The sequence below is a fragment of the Nuphar pumila genome, chromosome 17 (genome assembly GCF_984573655.1).
Source record: "Nuphar pumila chromosome 17, dmNupPumi1.hap1.1, whole genome shotgun sequence".
Classification (NCBI taxonomy): domain Eukaryota; kingdom Viridiplantae; phylum Streptophyta; class Magnoliopsida; order Nymphaeales; family Nymphaeaceae; genus Nuphar; species Nuphar pumila.
The window spans coordinates 9,547,736-9,568,153 of NC_143265.1; the positions used below are offsets into that span (position 1 = coordinate 9,547,736).

The 20,418-nt window shown below is 37.6% G+C and overlaps 1 protein-coding gene across 1 annotated transcript; it reads right to left on the minus strand.

Annotated features, from left to right (window-relative positions):
• Positions 1–1,467: 1,467 nt before the first annotated feature.
• Positions 1,468–3,045, minus strand: LOC149811591 (uncharacterized). Its single transcript, XM_089993128.1, has 2 exons — positions 2,904–3,045; positions 1,468–2,178 (listed from the first exon to the last, which is right to left on the minus strand). Exons 1-2 carry the CDS (start codon positions 2,916–2,918, stop codon positions 1,708–1,710), a joined length of 486 nt encoding a protein of 161 aa, XP_089849254.1. The 5' UTR covers positions 2,919–3,045; the 3' UTR covers positions 1,468–1,707.
• Positions 3,046–20,418: the final 17,373 nt, after the last annotated feature.

Sequence of the window (20,418 nt, forward strand, 5' to 3'; positions counted from 1 at the left end):
GTGTATGCTGCTAGCGATAATCAGGGTAGTGGAGCTGAAGGGACAGATAAAGACAATGAACAAGAAGACGCACAAAATCTTGGCGATGATTAGAGGACTGTGTTGAAGAAGTTATATTTTTTTTTATTTTTCCTAATTGTAATTGTTGAATTGTAAATAATTAAACTTCTTAATTTTAAGGTGGAACGATTAATTATTATAGATACTTGTTATATGAATTTTTTGTGTGGTTTGTTTTTTATTTACAGGAAATATAAATTGTACAGGAAATAGAAATTGTACAGTTCTCGGTAATTAATTTTTAAATAAATTTTTTTTGATTTTTTTTCGTGTTTGCGATGGATTAGCGGCGGATGATTCCGTCGCTATTCATATTAATCTAGCGACGGCTTAGCGACGGAACCATCCGTCGCTATTCATATTAATCTAGCGACGGCATAGCGACAGAATTAAATCCGTCGCCAAGCCGTGGTCGCCGTTTAGTACCGGCGGATTGGCGACGGAATATAGCGCTTGTTATTCTGTTGCAATTAGCGACGGACCTGGCGACGGAATTATTCCGTCGCCAGTTAACGTCGAAATATTCGCGACGTAAGCATACTGTCGCCGCGTTGTCGCTAATCCGTCGCTAACCACGGATTCGCGACGGAATGTGGTCGTCGCTAATCTACTGCTTTGTTGTTGTGTAATTATGAAACTGGGAACCTTTATTTCACAGTTAAGTCTGCTTTAATTATGCCTTATAGTGACGACACACAGGATTTGGACACCTGAGCTTGTTGCTTTTTTGGCCTTGCAAAGAATACAAGTAGATTTAAGGGATTCTGTTTAAATGAAAATGGGATAAAGGTAAAATTCTAGGGACAGTTGAACAATTAAAAAACCTATTAGAACCGGCCCACTCTCCCACGGAGTGAGTGCTCTGAGGAGCTGGAAATTTTCAAGAGAATAGATTTAGTTATACAGTTCCCTAAAACAATCTCCATGAAATGCATGAATGTGTAGGAAAAATAATCATATTTTGAGAGAGAGAGAGAGAGAGAGAGAGGGAGGGAGGGAGGAAAATTAGCAGCTCCTAAACACTTAAGAAAAACATAGTTACATGTATTTTCACTTAATCTAAACCTATAGATGTGTTATTGTTTGTTTTACTTAAGAACACACTTTGAGTTTAACCAATTTAACGCAAAAAATTTAATATTTATCGTCATCCACTTTTAGTAATGGCTCTGAAAAAATATGCACAGCCATGAAAAGTACCACATCTAAAGCATGTTTTCTACTAAGTAAAACATATAAAATACGTCTGTAGGTTAACATTAATAAAAAACCTGCCCATATGTTTTTTTTTTAAACCACACGTAAAATTATTAATCTAGTCATTCTCTCCATGCCAGTCACTAATAAACCTTAAAAATGTATACGTTGTCTAGGATGTTCATAAGTAACAAGTGGAAAGAGATTATTTAATTGAACTAAATAAGGATACTAACTAATTATATTAAAAAAAAAAGAAAAAACAGAGAGAAGGAAATCCTTCCTTTTACATCAACAGCATGCACCCACCAAGAGCAACACCATATCAAACAAAAATACACATAATAAACCCTATGATCTGACTGACCAAGACCATAATGACCTGCTAATTAAGAATCTCCATAAACCCCCAAAACCCAAAAAAAGCCACAAGCACCCAACCAAAGACCTCTACTCAGCCACAGTGCTCTCCTCTGCAGCAACTGCCTCAGCCACAACCTCAACGCTTTCAGCGGTGGTGGGGGCTGGTGGGACCTCAGTCTCTTCAACAACAAGGGGTGGTGAAGCCTCTGCTTCTTCCTCAACAACCTTTGTTTCTGTTACCTCTTCCACCACAACTTCTGTTGTCTCTTCCACAGTCTCTTCCTTCTTCTCCTCCACTACTGCTGCTGGGGGCTCTTCCTCCTTGGTCTCCACCACTGCCGGTTGTGGTGCTGGTGCTTCCTCCTCCACCTTCACCTCCTCCGCCTCTACCACCGTCTCCTTCGTCTCGTCCACCACTTCAGCCTCTGTTGTCTCGGCAGCCACCACCACATCGGCAGCTGGCTCAGGAGGTGGTGCCTCTTTCTCTTCCACCACGGTGGTCTGCTCGCTCACTTCTTCCGTTGTGCTTGCCTTAACCTCAACAGCAGCTGGTGCAACCTGCCACAGATTAAAAAATCGATCAAATACATTCTCAAACATGTTGATCATGATCATGTATTTAAAAAAATGATTACAGAAAAGCCACCATATAGATTTCAGAAAGATCTGACATAATATTTTCTTTTTATGTTTATATATATATATATATATATATATATATATATATATATATATATATATATATATATATATATATATATATAGAGAGAGAGAGAGAGAGAGAGAGAGAGAGAGAGAGAGCTTCCATGTGATTGCTCAGGTAAAACTACAGCTGCAGCCAGAAAGCATGATATTTTAACTAAAGCAAGGTAGAGGAAATGAGGATAGAAAACATGCATAGAGAATTTTGGCATGTCACTACACAGATCTTTGTTGTCTTGAAGATCCATTCCCGTTCCTACTTCCAAGTTCATGATTCAGGCCTCTCTTATGTTATTAGTTTTTGAGCAACACTGAGTGCACTTGATGCTGTTGATATTATTATTGTTGTTGGACAAGATGCATTTCAGTTGCCAAATGGATATGTCTCTACATAAGAATGGATGGTGACCATCACCAGATCTCACTTTAAACAAAGAATCTGATTTAAGTTTTGAAGACTATGAGAGAAACTGACTCAAGGCACCCCCACTAACCTTTTCCCACTACAAATCTATTATTAGAAGATATGGTTACTCATAAGAAATACTGGCTTTTTTTGGAGATCTCATAGAGCTTCTTACCTCTGCACTGGCCATGGTGATCAAGAGACAGAAGATGTAGAAATCAACAGATGAGCAGCAAAAGCAATAGAACACTCTCCCTCTCTCTCTCTCAAAGAGGGAACAACTGGAGATTGGTAGCCAAACAAAGGAGAAGAGCTTTGTTAATGAGAAGAGAGGGGGAGGATCAACGGCTATTTATATCCAACCCTTGAAAGATCTCACCGATATCGTCCATCTTTATCGTTGTAAATTTGCAATTGAACTTCTTTTTAAAAAATTTCAAGGATTTATTTATTGATTTTTTTTTTTTGGACAGAAATTTGTCCTGCGATTTTTTTTCCTCGCCGCATCATTCCAGCGGCCAGCCATCTTGTCTTGCTTTTGCGACTCCCAATCGTACGTCTCCAGGTGGCAGGGAACAATTGGCGTGACGGACGTGGTGTGGTCCAGCAGAGTGGAAAGATGGTTAAAGTGTAGGACCCACATGCCGCGTGGTGACGGGGAGCTGACATGGAGGCCTCTCCTTTTTCCAGAGGTTGATCCTTTGTTGTGACAGATAGGACGCCGGTGTGTGGGGCCCAGATCATCCACTTGTTACCTAGCACATAGCCGACTGAACGCCACGTCATCAGAGTGGGAATCCCCAGATCACGTTCTCAGGCGGGCATTTTCACATTTGGGTTGTTTTCCACTGATTTTTTAGGGTTTTATTCCCGAAAAATAATAATTTTCTATTGCAGCAAATTATTGCAAGTACCTGAAAAAGGGAATGTTTTTTATTAATTTGCTTATTTTATTATTGTTATTATCTATTAATAACAGTATTGTTCTTTTCACTCAAACTGACGAAAATGATATCGGAAGCTGCTTTGGTAATTGCAATGTTCAGACGCAGGATCAGCACAATGGTAAATGAAACATGTTAATGGATGTTTGGTGTTTTGCTTTTATGAAATCCTCACCTCATAGATGTTGAGCATGATTGATTTAATAGAAACAGAACACTTGATTCTTGCATTTAATTTGGATGAAAAGACAGTATTTAGAACTTCAAAAATTTATAAAAATGATAAGCCGTTGATTTTTTTTTATTTTTTATAAAAACCTATCAATCCATTGAAATCAAATACTCTAAGAGTGATTCTTATAAAATTAAAAATATAGATCACATCAGTACGGTCAGGATTTAAATAAAGCATTGAAAATGCATTAGCATCTGTCATTTAGCATCATCCTTATTTTGTTGGTCTCTCTCTCTCTCTCTCTCTCTCTCTCTCTATATATATATATATATATATATATATATATAAAAGGCTTAGCATGGTTGATAGGAACACACGTCTCCTTGTGGTGGGACGTTGCATATTCAAATCCCAATGATATGTTAGATAGCTCGCATGGGTTAGCCAAATCCTAGCTTCTTTCAATATATATATATATATATATATATATATATATATATATATATATATAAGTAGTAAGTGTTCAATCTCATCCATGTTTGATGAGCATAAATGGTTTATTGCTTGCAAGCGTAGGTCTAGTGTTAAAATTCTATTGGTACTTGCTTTGGAACATACATTTGCATACATTTTTTTTTAAAGAATCACTTTATGCTTGGGTGAATCGGTTTAGAATTCAATCTTATTATTCTAGGCTTGTGAAGAATGTACATTTTTCATAACCAACCAACTTGTGTTCAGGTTGTTTCACTAGAGCTGGTGCATTGATTCTATTGAAATCTAGTTGAGCTCGATAGCCAAGTCGAGTTTGTTTAGGGCACGTTTGGAAGTGAGAAAGATGTAGGAAAAGTGATGAAAAATAATTTTATAAAGATTTTTCAACTCTTTTAAACCCGAGAAACTTTTTCTCTGGTAATTTTTTTTTTAAAAAGTACACTTTTTGATAGGAAACATTCTTCCATGTTTTCTACCAAGAAAAAAAGTATTTTTACACTCACCACCGCCACCACCACCACCGCCACTGCCACAACCACCACCACCACCACCACCTGCCACCATTACCACCACCCATTTTTTCACTATTTTTTTTCTCATGCTACACATACAAGAAAAACACTTTCTTTTTTAAAAGAAATCTCATATCAACAACTTTTATAGGCAAATCTCATATCAATTGGAGAGTAGTCAGCTGCTGTCTAACTACGATCACAGTGAAAGGAGGTATTTTGGTATTAAAGGATACTGTGGAGTGCAAAAGCGTAAAAATTTAGGACAAAGATCCTTGAGAGCGGTGTAACCAACACGCATTGTCTGACACTAAGGTACATGCACGTCCCCGCTGTCCCACGTGAAAATGTCCCCCACTCCCTCACCCTCCTCTTTCTCTCTTCCAAAATTTTCAAATAAACCTCAAACTTTTTCCTAAAATGTGTTTGCAAATTCCCACCAAAGTTTTTGATGGTGAATCTGTGGTACTAACAAATCGAATCAGGTTCTGACCCAGATGAGTCTGAATCCTGATCTGTTTTAAGGTGAAGGTACAAGGATCTTATGGAGTCTGCTATAATAAAAACCATACCTGAACTGTATATGGATTACATGACCCCTCCATACATGATACTCAGCTCTTAATCGGAACTTGAACCCAGGTCTAGTATGAAATTTCACAAACCATACCCGGCTCCATATATTAATCCAACCCTTTGAGCCCGACCCAGTTTCTAATCGGACCTCACTAAACCCTAAACCTATAGGTTCGGTAAGGGTCAGGTTTAGGTCAAACCCAACCCATTGACACCCTTAATGCTAAATACATATAACTTTTCCATGTAAGCGGCCTTAGTTTTTAGGAAGGTTTACTACCTTCATTTAATTGCACGTCATGACTTCTTGTCTTTTTAACCATATCTCTCTCTATTTATAGTCACTAACTAATGTGTGAATCATATTTTTTATGAATTTTTTTTATTTTTTTTCTTGAATATAACTGTACAGCTACATGCTTGGTTTCATAAAAATATACTCTTGAATCATCCGATTTTGATGCATAGATGAGATTTTTTTAAGGCTTTAAAATCAATGGCTCATATTTTTCATAAATATTTAAGCATTCAAAAATCACATTTTTTCACAAAAAATACACGATTCAATGATTGATTCTTAGAAATTCATCATGCCATATGCACATTCACATGGTTGTATTTACAAAAAAAAGTATTGGAAATGCCTATATTTTCAGTTCTCATATATATATATATATATATATATATATATATATATATATATATATATATATATATATATATATATATATATATATATATATATATATATATATATATATATATATCAAAATTAATTAGGTAGATTACCGTTGTCCAGAGATGCAAGTGAAAATCATACAACTCTAATATTCACATACATGACAATAGATAAATGGATTGGAGTTTTGTCAACTATAACCACATTGGCATTGGGTCAAATGAGGATGCATTTAGTTAGGTTGATTTAGTTTAGATTTAAGTTCAGATATTTATTGTGTCAGTCATTCAGGAACTGGGGGTTTAATTAATTGGGTTGGGTCTTATCGTAACTGTGATTTTAATTCAAGTCCAAAAGTAATAGACCCAAACCCCACTTAATATAATTCAGGTTTGAGTTCGAGTTCGAGTATGGCAGGACATGTGGGCTCATATAGGTTAACAGGTTTGGGTGTAACGGTCGAGTTTTCAATAGGACCCAAACTTGATATATTTTGATTCAGATCTGGGTTCGTTTGAAAATGTTGACCTATATATGGGTTAACGGGTTCGGGTATAATCACTTTTGAGCCTTATCGGGTCTGGATTTTAGCTTGGATCTTGATATGAAATAGAAGTTAAATCTTTTTTTCGAAAACAAATGAAATGATAAGCTTGGGAGAATCTCAATCGTCAAAGATTTCCTTTTTCAATATAATTTCTAAAATCCAAAATTTTTAAAAACGGATTCAGTTTCTAATAGTGGGTCAAGTTTTTACGGGTTTTGATACATAATCAGTTTAGGTTCGGGTACATAATCAGGTCGATTTATTTTTACATTATGTAAAACTGTTTGGTTCGGGTATAAAATTTGAGTTGGGTCCAAACGGGTTTGGGTCTTCATTTTCAATACCCAAGGCTTGACCTATTTTTATTACATGTCTATATTTTGGACCTAATCTGAGCTAGAGATGCAAATGGTTTGGATCCAGAACAGCTAAATACATGGAGTTTTAGATGGAATTCAGATTCAGAACAGCTAAAAATTGTAAATCCCCCATCATAGATCCGACCTATTTGCATCCCTAATCTGTACCCATGAGTCTACTAAAGTTGGGTCGAATTGGTTCAGATATAATTGGTTCCAGTGTTGGGTCGAGTCGGATATACTTGACCCAATTACACCCCTATGAGAATCCATACCTGAACATATATGATTTTTCAAGTTCTCAAACCTAAACCCAGTTGTGCTATCAACGGTCGGATTGATGAAGGGTCGATTGGTTCATTATATACAAGTTTTTTCAAAATCTGCCGACAACAAGTTGTTTGGTGTAGTGAGATGGGGCAGGCAGTCTAGGTTCAAATCCCATGGTCCTCACCCTCCGCCCCGGTCCACTCCCATCCCTACATGAAACAAACACCCCCAAAGTATAAAATAAACTTCAGTCATCACTTGGGTTTCAAAATTTGGGACCGAGGGTTTAAGAAATATGTTCGAGCACTTGCAATGCCAATAATGCAAAATGAATACGTTTTGATGGTATTTTTTTTTTCAAGAACTAAATAATTACAGAGAAAATGCAATTGATTAGCGCAATGTGACATTTGTTAGGGAAACTATCATTCAGATTTGGGCTTCAAGCACATCACAATGAGAAATAGTATAGCATGATGTTGGGACTCCAAATATCAGAATCTCATTGTCATGATTTTAGTGGAAAGGCCAAAAAAGGATAAGCCAAGAAGATCAAGTGCTTGGATTATTCATGATTGAACTTATTTGGTCAGTAGGGATGAAAGTTTTTTCTCAGTAATTTGAATCCATGGATGCTTCCTAGACATTTTTAAAATATCAAAAAAGAGAAAAATTCAATTCAATTCAATTTCATTTGCTGTTTGCATATTCATGTAAACTGTAAATTGTAATCTATTTTTTTAGAAAGAATGTTTTTCTATTGAAAGTAACAAGGTGTAGTTACTTAGGTAAAAAGGGACAAAAATTTGATCAAAAGATAAGATTTATGTAAACCAATATTAGAGATAATAAGTCAGGTTTACATGCTGATTAACACCTTAAATTTCATTTTTTTACTCTCTCTCTCTCTCTCTCTCTCTGGCTGAAGGTGGTGAATATTCTTTTGGTGGCTTCCCCATGTTTCCAATTCAGTGGAGTCCTACTTATATCTCATTGTGGTTGATATTGACAAGGGGTCAAGTTGAGGTACTGAATTATTTGCTCTTCCACCCCCACCCTGCATGTCTTCTACTGAAAAGCTGTACTGATTCTTCCCTTCAATTCATGCTGTGAAAGTGCCATCTAACTAATAAACTTAGATATATACCTTGGTGAGCCCCATCCTCTCTTTCTCAAAGATGAGTCGACACCTTTCTTTGGCTGCACATAGCTTTGCTACTCAAATTGCAGACCCCATCCCTCTATGAGGACGTTCACATGACCAATAACTATGCACTGCATGTGAGATAGGGATGGCATATACTTTACTTGTTTTACAGAATGAAAAGGATGGCCACCATGCAATGCTCTCCCTATTTCCAATAATGGCCATGCTCTTTATATATTTTTTTTGACATTCACATGGAGAAACCGCCCCTAAGATCAGAGACCTAGCCGCGCTGGCTCTGCCTGCGGTTCTTATTAACATCACTTGATTTTGTAGCATTGTTCATAAAAAGTTGGGCATCACAGATATAGCCACCAAGGTTTTTCTGTCCAAGAAGGTAACAGGAGGCCAGTTTGATGAATCGGTTGCTTGTCGTCTTCTTTTAAGTTTCTTTCTTTAATTAATTTGGTGATTTGGGTTCATTTGGTTAATATTCTTTAAGAATTACAATGACCCCTTATTGCCAAGGATACTCAATAATGTGGTTGATCCAAAAATTGTTTCATCTTCCCAAAGACTTTCATCCTCGGGCCTAATTATGCTTAAGTTGTGATGCAAACCCGAAACTAGATTTGCGAAAAAAAAATCTATCCAACTACAGCTATCACCATAATTAACTAAGAAAAATAGGGAATTCTAAGAAATTAGATGAAAAAACTGGAAATAAATGAAATTAGCTGATATCAAATCTCTCCAACCACATGTGTCTCATTTATATATGGATGAGGGTTTCCTAATTCTAATTAAGCCAAACGATCTAATTAATTTGATAAACTTTTAGTTAGATCAGATACAATGATCATGTACCCAAATAACAAAAAATACAAAAATACAAAAATGGAGCCGGATGGACATCATGTTTACATTTTGCATCAATTTAATCAAATCCATCCAGTATCCATCTCTATATCTAACCTAATCTGTTCAAGAAGGGGTATGAAGACATGGATGGCATTGGGGATGAGTAACGGATTTGCTAATTGGCTCGGCGAGTCATGACATAATACTATGAGTAGATAGCCTGGATTGAGCTTCTGTTGACTGGATCATCAGGTGATTGATCAAACAAGACTGGGTTGGGAACTGGCTCGATCAGGTGCATCATGATTCATACGTGCTAATTATTTGATTCTTAGCTAGGGATGTAAACGGGTTGGATTCGATTTGGATGCAACTTTTAATGGACCTGACCTAATTGAAGACTTGCTAATAGGATTGAGAGTCGGATGAAAGGGTGAATCAATCTGGATTTTTGCATGTATTCTGTTCAAAATCAACAGTTGATAAAAACATAAATTTTTGTGATTTCAAAAATCATATTTTACATCCAAAAAATACCATCCAAAGGTTGATTTTTATTAAATCAACCATACTGAATGCATCTATAAGGTCAGGTTTGATCAAAACAACTTACACCATAAGATTTAAGAGGCCAGGGTGTGAAGATGGGGGATGACAATAAGTGACGAGTGGAACCGAACTGGCCATTAATTTAGGCACTTTGGGCAACCCAAAAATTCACACATAATGTCAGGAACAGTGCAACCAACATCTTCCGTGATTACTTTGTGTGAAGTTTATTTGTCACCCTTAGAATTTCTGTTTTTTTTTTTTAAATACAATCGGTGACTGAAGAATCCACAATCCACCTCTCTATTAAACACATTTAAAAAATGTATAATTCACAAGTTGATCATCTCAAACAATACAAGACCAGGTATGTTCATTTCAATATCCCTACCAAAATCATAGTTATGGATGAATTGGACATTTTAACTAAGATCTAATTTCATAAAAGTAGCTTTAGATAAGAAGGAATGGAGAAACATGACTCATGAAACCGATCCCATGTAGTTGAGATAAAGCTTGATGACGATGACGATGGCGATGACGATGGCGATGACGATCAAATTCGATAACAATCAAATAAAGAAACTTGTGCTATTCATAAAAGTCGGGCAATTTTCTTTAAAAAAAAAGTGCAAGTATTGCTAGCAAGTAAAACCCTTTTTTCCCTGTAGTATAGTAAAGATAGCAAGAGTTGCAAACAGTTACTCATGCAACACAGTAGCCCAAAAACTTGCCGGGCGTGGTTGGTAGGAGCTGTCAGTGCACGTCTCCTTGTGGTGGTATGTTGCAGGTTCAAAACCGGGTGGTACATTGAATAGTAACTGGTGAGGGTCTGCATAACCCAGCTTGCCTTTCAAAGAAAAAAAAGTCTTATGTGGAGCTGATGAGAGAGGATCGAGTGAAATATGATTGCACAAAAATTGGGTATTAAGCACCCGATCACCATCCATCAGGTCTTGGGCCCCACACCTGATAGGCCCTGCCCCCCAGATGGAGGGTGATCAGGTGATTAATGCACAAATATTTGTGCAATCATATCGCACCTGATCTTTTCACACAGCCGATTGGGTCATCAAAAGACAAGATCCAGCCTTCCCATTCGGTGAGCATGTCTTCTCTTGTTTTCTTCTCTTATCTTGTGGTTTGCTTCATGTTTGTTCACAGTTTGCATAACAATGAGCCCGAGACAAAGCTAGTTCAGGTTGGGGTGAAACATCCAAAGGAATCTGTTGTCTATTTAGTTGGATTCTGTAAGCAAAACCAGATCCGAATGCTAACCGGACTCGGATTTGGTTGTCGGATTTTCGCATGCGAGTCTGCCTTGAACTCGGACAAGATCCAACCTGAATATAAATCAGATTTATTAGGATATATACTTTAGTTAGATTTGGGTTCGATATAAGTTCCATGCATCCTAGTTCAAATCCCATTGGGAGATGTCCCGTATTCATCTTGCCTAGTGAAGGATAAGAGAAAACAATGATTAGAGTTTAATGTTAAACATTTAAGTCCCCTTAGTAATTTTTGGCTTTAACGGGCTTAAGGAGTTGAGTTTTTATTTTCCAAAATCCCTAAAAAAAAGGTTTTTAGCTTCCAAAATCAGTATTAGTTTGGAAAAAATGGTTATTAGATTGTTATTTTCAGATGCCATTGACCACTTAAAAGCATGCTGGCAGGGGTGCAAATGGTTTGAATATGGGCTGACTCGGGTTTTATCCAGATCCGAATCTTGATTGCATTCGATAGATCTGAATCTTAGTATATTGTAATACTGGTATTTTAAAAGTTTTTATAAAAGTATTCCAATTGATCAATTCCGTATCTAATATAAAAACACATTCAGGTCTTATTTGAAGGGTCCATATCCAGAAATAAAGTGTTGGTTTTGGATCAGTTCTATGACAAAACCTGACGTATTTGCAATCCTATATGCTAGGCTTGTTAGGTTGCTTCGTAACATTGGAGATCTAATTAGATCTGGATCCGGTTCTGATATTTTCAGACCAGATATGATCCAACCTGAGGTGCAATCTTGTGTCTGGTTAGGTTAGTTCAGATCCAAGGATGACCTGGAGTTAGATCCATGGACATGAGGACGTGACACTCGATAGACTCACAAGTTATATTTTTGTTTTGGAAAACAGGACACGAGGACACAATTTTTTTTAGTTTTTAATTGATAAAAACTATTTTCAATATTTTGATGTTATAAATGTTTTTTTTTATTAAAATACACCCTTAAAACATTTAAAAATAATAAAATAATATTTGTAAGTATCAGTGTCAGTGTCCATATGTACGAGCATGTCCACTCGCGTCACCAGGGACACGCCACCAAAATAGCATGTCCCTGTGACATAGATAGCATAATGTTAAACGGAAGTAAATCTTTTGGTTAGAACTAGTCGCCCAGTGAGCCTGACCCATTTTTAGAAGACTTGATACCAACAAAGACTTTCAAGGCTTGTGGATCTGTTACCGCAAAAAGTTTTGGATCTGCCCATGAGGGCTCCCTCTTTCTGGTTACGGCGACTGTAGTTTGTCACCTGACACCAGACGACCACAGTTCAAAATACATAAGTAGGGATGTCAATGGGTACCAAACCCTAATGGGTCAGGGTATGGTCATAAATAAGAAGACCCGATTAAGATCTGGGTCCGGACCTGAAGGTTTGATTAATACATGGACCGAGGTATAGTTTTTGAAAATTTATACCAGACCCAGGCCCAACCCGAGTTCTGATTAAGACCCGCAATTTTTCAATGTGAAAATGATAATAAAATATTGTTTTACCGGGTAAGGCCCGGGTGTGGTTCATGTAGTTCTTATCAGGTCCAGGTATGGCTTATCTTATGGTGGGTCCAATTAGATCCGAGTCCGGACCTGATACCATACCCAAAAATCAGGACCAGGTCTGGTTCCACCTGGGTCCGAACCAAACCCTACACATTGACACCCCTATCCATAAGGGATGACGCCCCTTGCTGCAAGGTGGAAGCTAGATGTACTCTCTGGTGGACAAGGGAGATTTCAAGGGTTTACTAACTTGGAGGCCTACCAGTGTGCAGTTGGTGATTTGGGGGATGTGATCCCCTTGGTCTGTTAAAAAAAAAACTTTGGATCTGCATGCCCAATTCATTTCATGATGTAGTCCCAGCACCAAAATACAACAAATTTGAAGTTGGGAATCATGGCTGTGAATCTACTGAAATGAGTAGTTTCCTTTCACGTCTACAGCCTTTTCCAAATATTTAACCTTGCTAAATGATCAAAAGGCTAGGAAAATATGTTCACTACTCACTTTAGAAAATACCCATGCATTTCAATCAATTCATTTGTCCTTTCATGGTACAAAGCTTTCATTATATTTCGTATTAAATTTGCATGTTTTTTTTTTTGCTTTTCTATGATCTTTTCAAAAATCTCAAAAACTTGAATATAGATGCAACACCTCCTTTATCTAAGAACCACATTCAGCTTCTGCACTTCCTCTCCAACATTGAACTGCTCCCACAATCATTTTCACTAATTTGACATTATTCCAAGTCATAATCAGATACCAATCGACCTAAAAATATATAAAACATGTTCCTTCTTAATTTATTTTTGCTAGATCATAGATCGGTAAGCAGATAGCTAGCCAATGTATCCCAACATGCTTTTCTAATATATTCAATGATTGATTCATCTCCTTATTTCCTTTTGTATACCAACTTTTTTTCTTTAGTTTTGCTAATCTCTTCTTTCAACTAAGAAATTCCAAAAAGAAAATTTGTAGGTCACACTTTTCTTTAAAGCTCTATAAATCTTGAGCATTCTCAAAAGAATGTAAAAGTTTTCGAGATCAATGATTTGTTCAATTGGATTGAAGATCCACAATATTGCAATTGTTCATTGAACTGCACTCTTTAAATGGGGATATCGTTTTTATCTACAATTAGTTTATTTCCATTAATATAACCAAGTTTTTACTCTCAGTATATTGCAAGACAAATCACTCTAGACAGTTAAAAGCAGTTGTGTTAATTTAAGCAGGAACTCAGTAAGCCTTATGTCAAGGTTGGTTCTCGATTCATTAACAGCAGCTTTTTGTGTTGAGTCATTAACAATGTCTGTTGTAGATGAACACCAAGGAAAAGCCCATCATGAGCCCTTTCACAGTTAAGGCTGGTAAATGAGCTCAACTAACCGAACAGAAGGTGTGCAAGCTTGGTTCATTTGAGGACCAAGGCGGTAGATAAGATAGAAGGGGCCAGGCTCCCGGTGGAGCAGAGGACGGTTAGGATAACAAACTTGAAATGCAGAGCCCGAGCGGCCGGCGAGAGCGAGTAGTTAGTGGCCAATAGTGCCCTAGTTGATGGCATTCTCCTATGTGGCTAACACTCGAGGAACTACTGAGCACTCCATACAGAGCAAGCAAGGCTGCAGGATGAGACACCTGTGCCAAGACCTAAATTCTCATTAGGAGGTCGAACTAAGGACCTGTGGAAGTCAGAGCTACCCCCATCCCAATGTCAACACTACACTATCCTGAGAGAGGAGTTCAGAGGCCTTATAGTAGCACGAACCTCTGTTTAGGTCATGCGAAGGTGGCCAATCCATTTTTTTCCTCTGACAAGAAAGGCTTTGATGACGATTTTCAGTCCAAAATATCGCCGTCTTCACAGGGCGAAACAAACCCAGAAATAAGAAATAGGTGTAACATTCATCCTGAGGCCTAGGCTTTTTTAATGACTACTAGAACTAACCTATACGAGCATCGGAGAACGGAGAGGGGGAATGATATTGGGATGCTACCACCCACCCACTTTAAACAGACGACTGTATACTTCTCATGGGCTAGCTAGGATCCCAATGATTTTTATAGAGTCAGCTATCTTATGCATGGTTTGTTCGTTTTAAGTACAGTGAGAGAAAGGAGATTTGATGCCCCCTTGCCCCCCCCCACTAGATTTGCTACGATGAATGAAGGGAGCAGATATAAACAGTGGGGGGGGGGCCGGTGGAAAGCATGTCTGTTGTTTCAAGCTCTTCATCAAAGTTTTGGTCGATACATCTTTAATTATATCTTCAATAATGCATTGACAGAGAGTATGGAGCCGACGTCGGTTGGGCTTGTCTATTAATAATGCATGGCCACCATGAGTTGACTAAGCAGATAATGCATCTGTAGACCAGATCGGGATAAAAATGCATACCCCCAAATAGTACGGGTCCAACACCAGCATCTAAGGAAGTGAAAGTTGGTCAAAGCCTTTTTTTGTTTTGGCGGGGCATACTATTAACACTACGTACCACACCACTGGGCGGCTCGTCGGCATGCCGAGTCTTCCTCCGCCACTCTCCATACCGAAAGGGTACCCTAAATTAAGGTCAACCATTAATGACTGTGAGGGATACCAGTCATGGTATAACTCAGTGTATCTGATGGTAGGGAGGTTGCTAGTTAGAGGGATTGAGGCTTCATTTTTTTCTTGAGAAGGGAATGAAATTCTTATTCTTTTCCAAAAAAGTCTTAAGGCAAAAGTGGTTCCATTGGATAAGAACTTGAAGAGGAGAGGATAGGATATCGGCCACACCATCAGCGCAAGTTGAAAAGAAGTGTATTCTCCTGTTACGGGTCACGGGTTTGGAGATCCAGACCCGTGATCATTAACGTGTCATTAATGGCACTATGTAATTTACCTTTTTGTAATAAGGGTACTTTAGTACCCTAGTTTTTGTATTTTGGATGTGATTGTAAAAGAGGTCATACAACAGCCGACCCTGAGTATTGGGGTTATCGATTTTTTTCATTTTCTGCTCTCTCTCTCTCTCTCTCTCACTCTTTCTCTGTCTCTCAGCTCTCACGAATGGATTAAAATCTAACATGGTATCAGAGCTACGTTACAGCTGAAGCTGAAATCGATCCAAAAAGGTACGTCTGAAAGATCTCTTTCTCCTCGAAATTTTTTTTCTCTCCTAAGTCAAGAAAAATACTTTTGTTTTCCCCAATCTCGTCTGCACCTCTTTTCTTGTTTATCCAAGTTCGATCAGATCTGACATTATTCAGATCTGACGATATTCAAAAAAATACTTTTGTTTTCCCCAATCTCGTCTACACCTCTTTTCTTGTTTACCCAAGTTTGATCAGATCTGACGATATTCAAATCAGTCTAGCATTTGTTTTCTATCTCCTGATATTAATCAGATCTGACGTTAATCAGATCTGATCATTTCTTCTCCTTCTTGTCTGAGTTACCCAGTTGAATATATTCTTTTCACCCAGTTGAATATCTCTTCATTCTGTCATTCATATATTTTGCTAGTTGTCTTTGATCACAGCGTGACCTAATCACGCAATCAGGGTTTTATTTTGATTCAACTACACTTTCATATTCAATATTCAATCACTTATGAAAATCAGAAATCTCACAGATATTTAATTTCTGCTTCAAATTCAGCCACTGTCGTCGGCCATTGATTTGAATTAGTTTCTACAAAAAAAAAGAAAAGAAGAAGTTACAGAAATTGTAGACAGACTGTGCTAAACACATTCTTAATATTGTAAACCATGGATTCACTTCCTAGTCAATCGGTTTTTTCTTCAAGTTTCCTCAGTCAACTCGTGTCTGAAAAATTAAACAATGGTAACTTCTTGACTTGGAAGAGACAAATCATACCTTTTATTAGGAGTCAGGATCTTTCTGGACATCTTGATGGATCTATTTCAGTTCCTCCTGAATTCATATCACAAGAAGAAAGGGACAATAAAGGGGAACCTACTACAGTATATGTTAAAAATCCTGAATTTGTGGCTTAGATGAAAAGAGACCAAGCGCTTGTTGCTTATATCACATCTACACTGTCACAAGAGGTACTTGTAGCAATTCTAGATGACTGTACTGCCATGCAACTTTGGAACAGACTTGTTCAGACATACTCACAGGTTTCTCAAGCCAGGATTATGTTTCTTAAAAGATAATTTCAAATGTTAAGAAAGGATTCCATGACCATCATGGAATACTTGAACAAAATGAAGGTTATCACAGATCAACTTGCAGTTGTTGGAAGTACAGTAACTGATAAAGATTTGGTACAACAAACTCTCAGTGGATTGAGACACGACTATCATATGATTGTTACTTCATTGTTATGTTTACCTGAGCTCCCCAACTTTGAAGATCTGCGTGCAAAATTGTTACAATATAAGATGAATCTAAAGGGGTTTTCTGAAGAATAATCTATGCATACTGGGGCACAAGAAGTTCTTGCTACAGGGGTTACTTTTGTACGAGGACGAGGAAGCTATGATATCAAGGGAAAATGAGGACAAGGGAGAAATGGTCAAGGAGGTCGTGGATTATTACCTACACCCAACACATATACCAATCCACAAAGACAGAGGCCAATCCCTACATGCTTTCTATGTAATAAAAGGGGACATATCAAAGATAATTGTTGGTTCAATCCTTTAAATAAAGGAAAATCAACCCAAACTGAAGCAAAAAGAAGCACGGACAATACAAGGACCAATGGAGAAGTAAAGGAGTTATTGTTGTCAGCTTTAGCAGAATTGAATCTGAAACAAAATGAGCAAGGTACTTGGCACGTGGACTCTGGTGTAACGACTCACGTTACTGGTGATGCAGGTAAGCTCCTAAAACTGGTTCCTTATATTGGTAAAAGCAGTATAGTTACTGGAGATGGATCACACCACTCTGTCTCTCATATTGGAAACTCCATTATACCCCTGTCTGAATCTTCTATCAATCTTTCAAAAGTTCTTTATGTTCCTGAAATCAAGAAAAACATCGTTTCAGTTTCTAAACTTGTTGATGATATCAAAGCCTCAATTGAATTTACTCCCTCTTCTATTCTTGTCAAGGATCTCTGCACGAAGGAGATGTTCGCTAGAAGAAAACGACAATGCAATATGTAGGTCTTTCAAGAAGATCCTTCAGCACATATTCGCTCTACAGATCCAAACTTGTAGCTCCAATCATCGTTGCCTTCTGAAAATTCTACTTGTGTCTTCAGTGTCTCTGAAATCAATAAGTCAAATCTTTGGCATGGTCGTCTAGGTCATTGCAGTAGTAGTTTCATTGAAAAGCTTGTTTCAAATAACCTCATTCCCAAGTCAAGTTTAAGAATAAATGTCGATGACAACAAATGTCCTAGTTGTCTCTTATGTAAGAGTCATGTCTTACCATTTCATTCTATTAATAAAAGAGCTTCAAGACCTTTTGAGACTATTTGTTCTAATGTTTAAGGGCCTGCTCCAGTTGCTTCCATATCTGGAACTAGATATTACCTTTTGTTTGTTGACAGTTATTCTCGTTATTCTTGGATATTTTTCATGAAACACAAATCTGAGACCTTCAAGTTGTTCTGAAACTTTCATTCCTTTGTCAAAAACTAATTTTCTGAAAACATCCTTAGTTTCCAATGTGACGAAGGAGGTGAATTTTCTTCCATTGACTTTACTAATTTTCACCAAAGTAACGGGATAAGGAAAAAGGTGTCTTGCCCACACACACCTCAGCAGAATGGGATTGATGAAAGAAAGCATCGCCATATTGTTGAGAGTGCGATGAGCATGATGCATGACAGAATTCTCCCGATCACTTTATGGACAGAGGCTTTTCATTCTGCAGTTCATGTGATAAATCGTTTGCCCATGACTATTTTGGAAAACAAGTCTTCTTACTTGTGTCTTTTTGGTGTACATCCCAACTATCATGATTTGCATGTGTTTGGTTGTTTATGTTATGTTCATGTTGATAGTTCAATGAAACATAAGTTTCAGGACAAGACCCTGAAGTGCAGGTTTGTGGGTTATGCTGATGACTATAAAGGGTACATGTGCTATGATTCGGTGAGCAAGCGCATCAAAATATCAAGAAATGTCATCTTCGATGAATTGAATTTTGATTGTCGATGTACTAGTTCTTCAGAATCAAAACCTGAAGTTGAGGCTTATCATCCTTGGTTGAATTATGAACTTCTCTCCGGAACTAGTGAGGTTTGCTCGAACTGTACTCAAAAGAATAAGAAATTTATGTCTGCTGATAAAGTGGTTGCTCATGAAAATAGAGACCCAACTTCGAATCCACAAAGGTATAAAGGTCTTGTCTACGCTCGACGAGAAAGAGAGCCACCCACCATAGTTAATTCAGACATGGACACATCCTCTACATTCAACATCGCTGATAATAGAAGATCCACACATACTCGTCATCCAATTGAAAGATGAGTCAGTTATGAAAATTTCTCATTAGATTTTCAACTCTTTCTAACAGCCTTGAATAAAGAAGATGAACCCACAACGTTCTCTCAAGCATCAAATTCCAGAAGATGGGTTAAAGCAATGAATGAGGAGATGGAAGCTCTACATGAATGTGGTACATGGGATGTCATATCAAGACCACCTGACAGAAATGTTGTTGGTTCGAAATGGGTGTACAAAATAAAGTATAAACCAGATGGGTCTATAGAGCGATACAAGGTGAGACTTGTAGCCAAAGGTTTTATACAGGAGCAAGGACAAAACTATGATGAAACTTTTAGTCCAGTGGTGAAGATGGGAACAATCAGGATTATACTTTCTTTAGCTATTGAACATCAATGGACTATTAGCCAACTTGATGTGAAGAATGCTTTTCTTCATGAAAATTTGAGAGAAGAAGTATACATGGAACAACCCACTGGCTACGCAGAAGGCGATCCTACAAAATATGTATGCAAACTAAAAATGGCGATATATGGATTGAAGCTGGCATCTCGATCTTGGTTTGATAGTTTCTCTGTTGAAATACAAAAATATGGTTTTAAGAAATGTCTTCTTGACCACTCCTTATTTATCTTTAAGAACCAAGACACAATTACTCTATTGTTAATATATGTAGATGATATCATCATCACTGGTAATTCCAATGAGCACATTAAAGAAGTGAAACATCTCTTGAATCAAAGGTTCAAAATGAAGGACCTTGGCAAGCTACGATACTTTCTTGGAGTTGAAGTTGACAGTACTTCTGAAGAGATGACTCTCACCCAACATAAGTATACCATTGATGTTCTAAATAAAGTGGGTATGAAAGACTGCAAGCCCTTGGGCACTCCTAGTGTCCTTCATCAAAGGCTTAGGTCTCAAGATGGGGATCCATTTGATAATCCCACACAGTATCGTAGCATAGTAGGTATGTTACAATATCTCACCTTTACTCATCCAGATATAGTCTACTCGGTGAATCAAGTTTCTAAGTTTATGCATGCACCATGTGAAGGGCATATGAAAGCAGTTAAACAAATACTTTGATACCTAAAGGGAACTGTTGGGGATGACCTCATATATCAGAGAAAGACAAATGGGCAAAATGCACATGAGATGACTGTTTATTCTGATGCGGACTGGGCAGGAGATCCAGATGAACGCAGATCAGTATCTGGCTATTGTGTGTTTGTTGGGATGAATTTAGTTTCTTGGAGTAGTAAGAAACAAAAGGTTGTTGCTAGATCCAGTACAGAGGCTGAATATAGGTCAATGGCAGCCGCCACTGCTGAAGCTACTTGCATTAGACATTTACTGGCAGA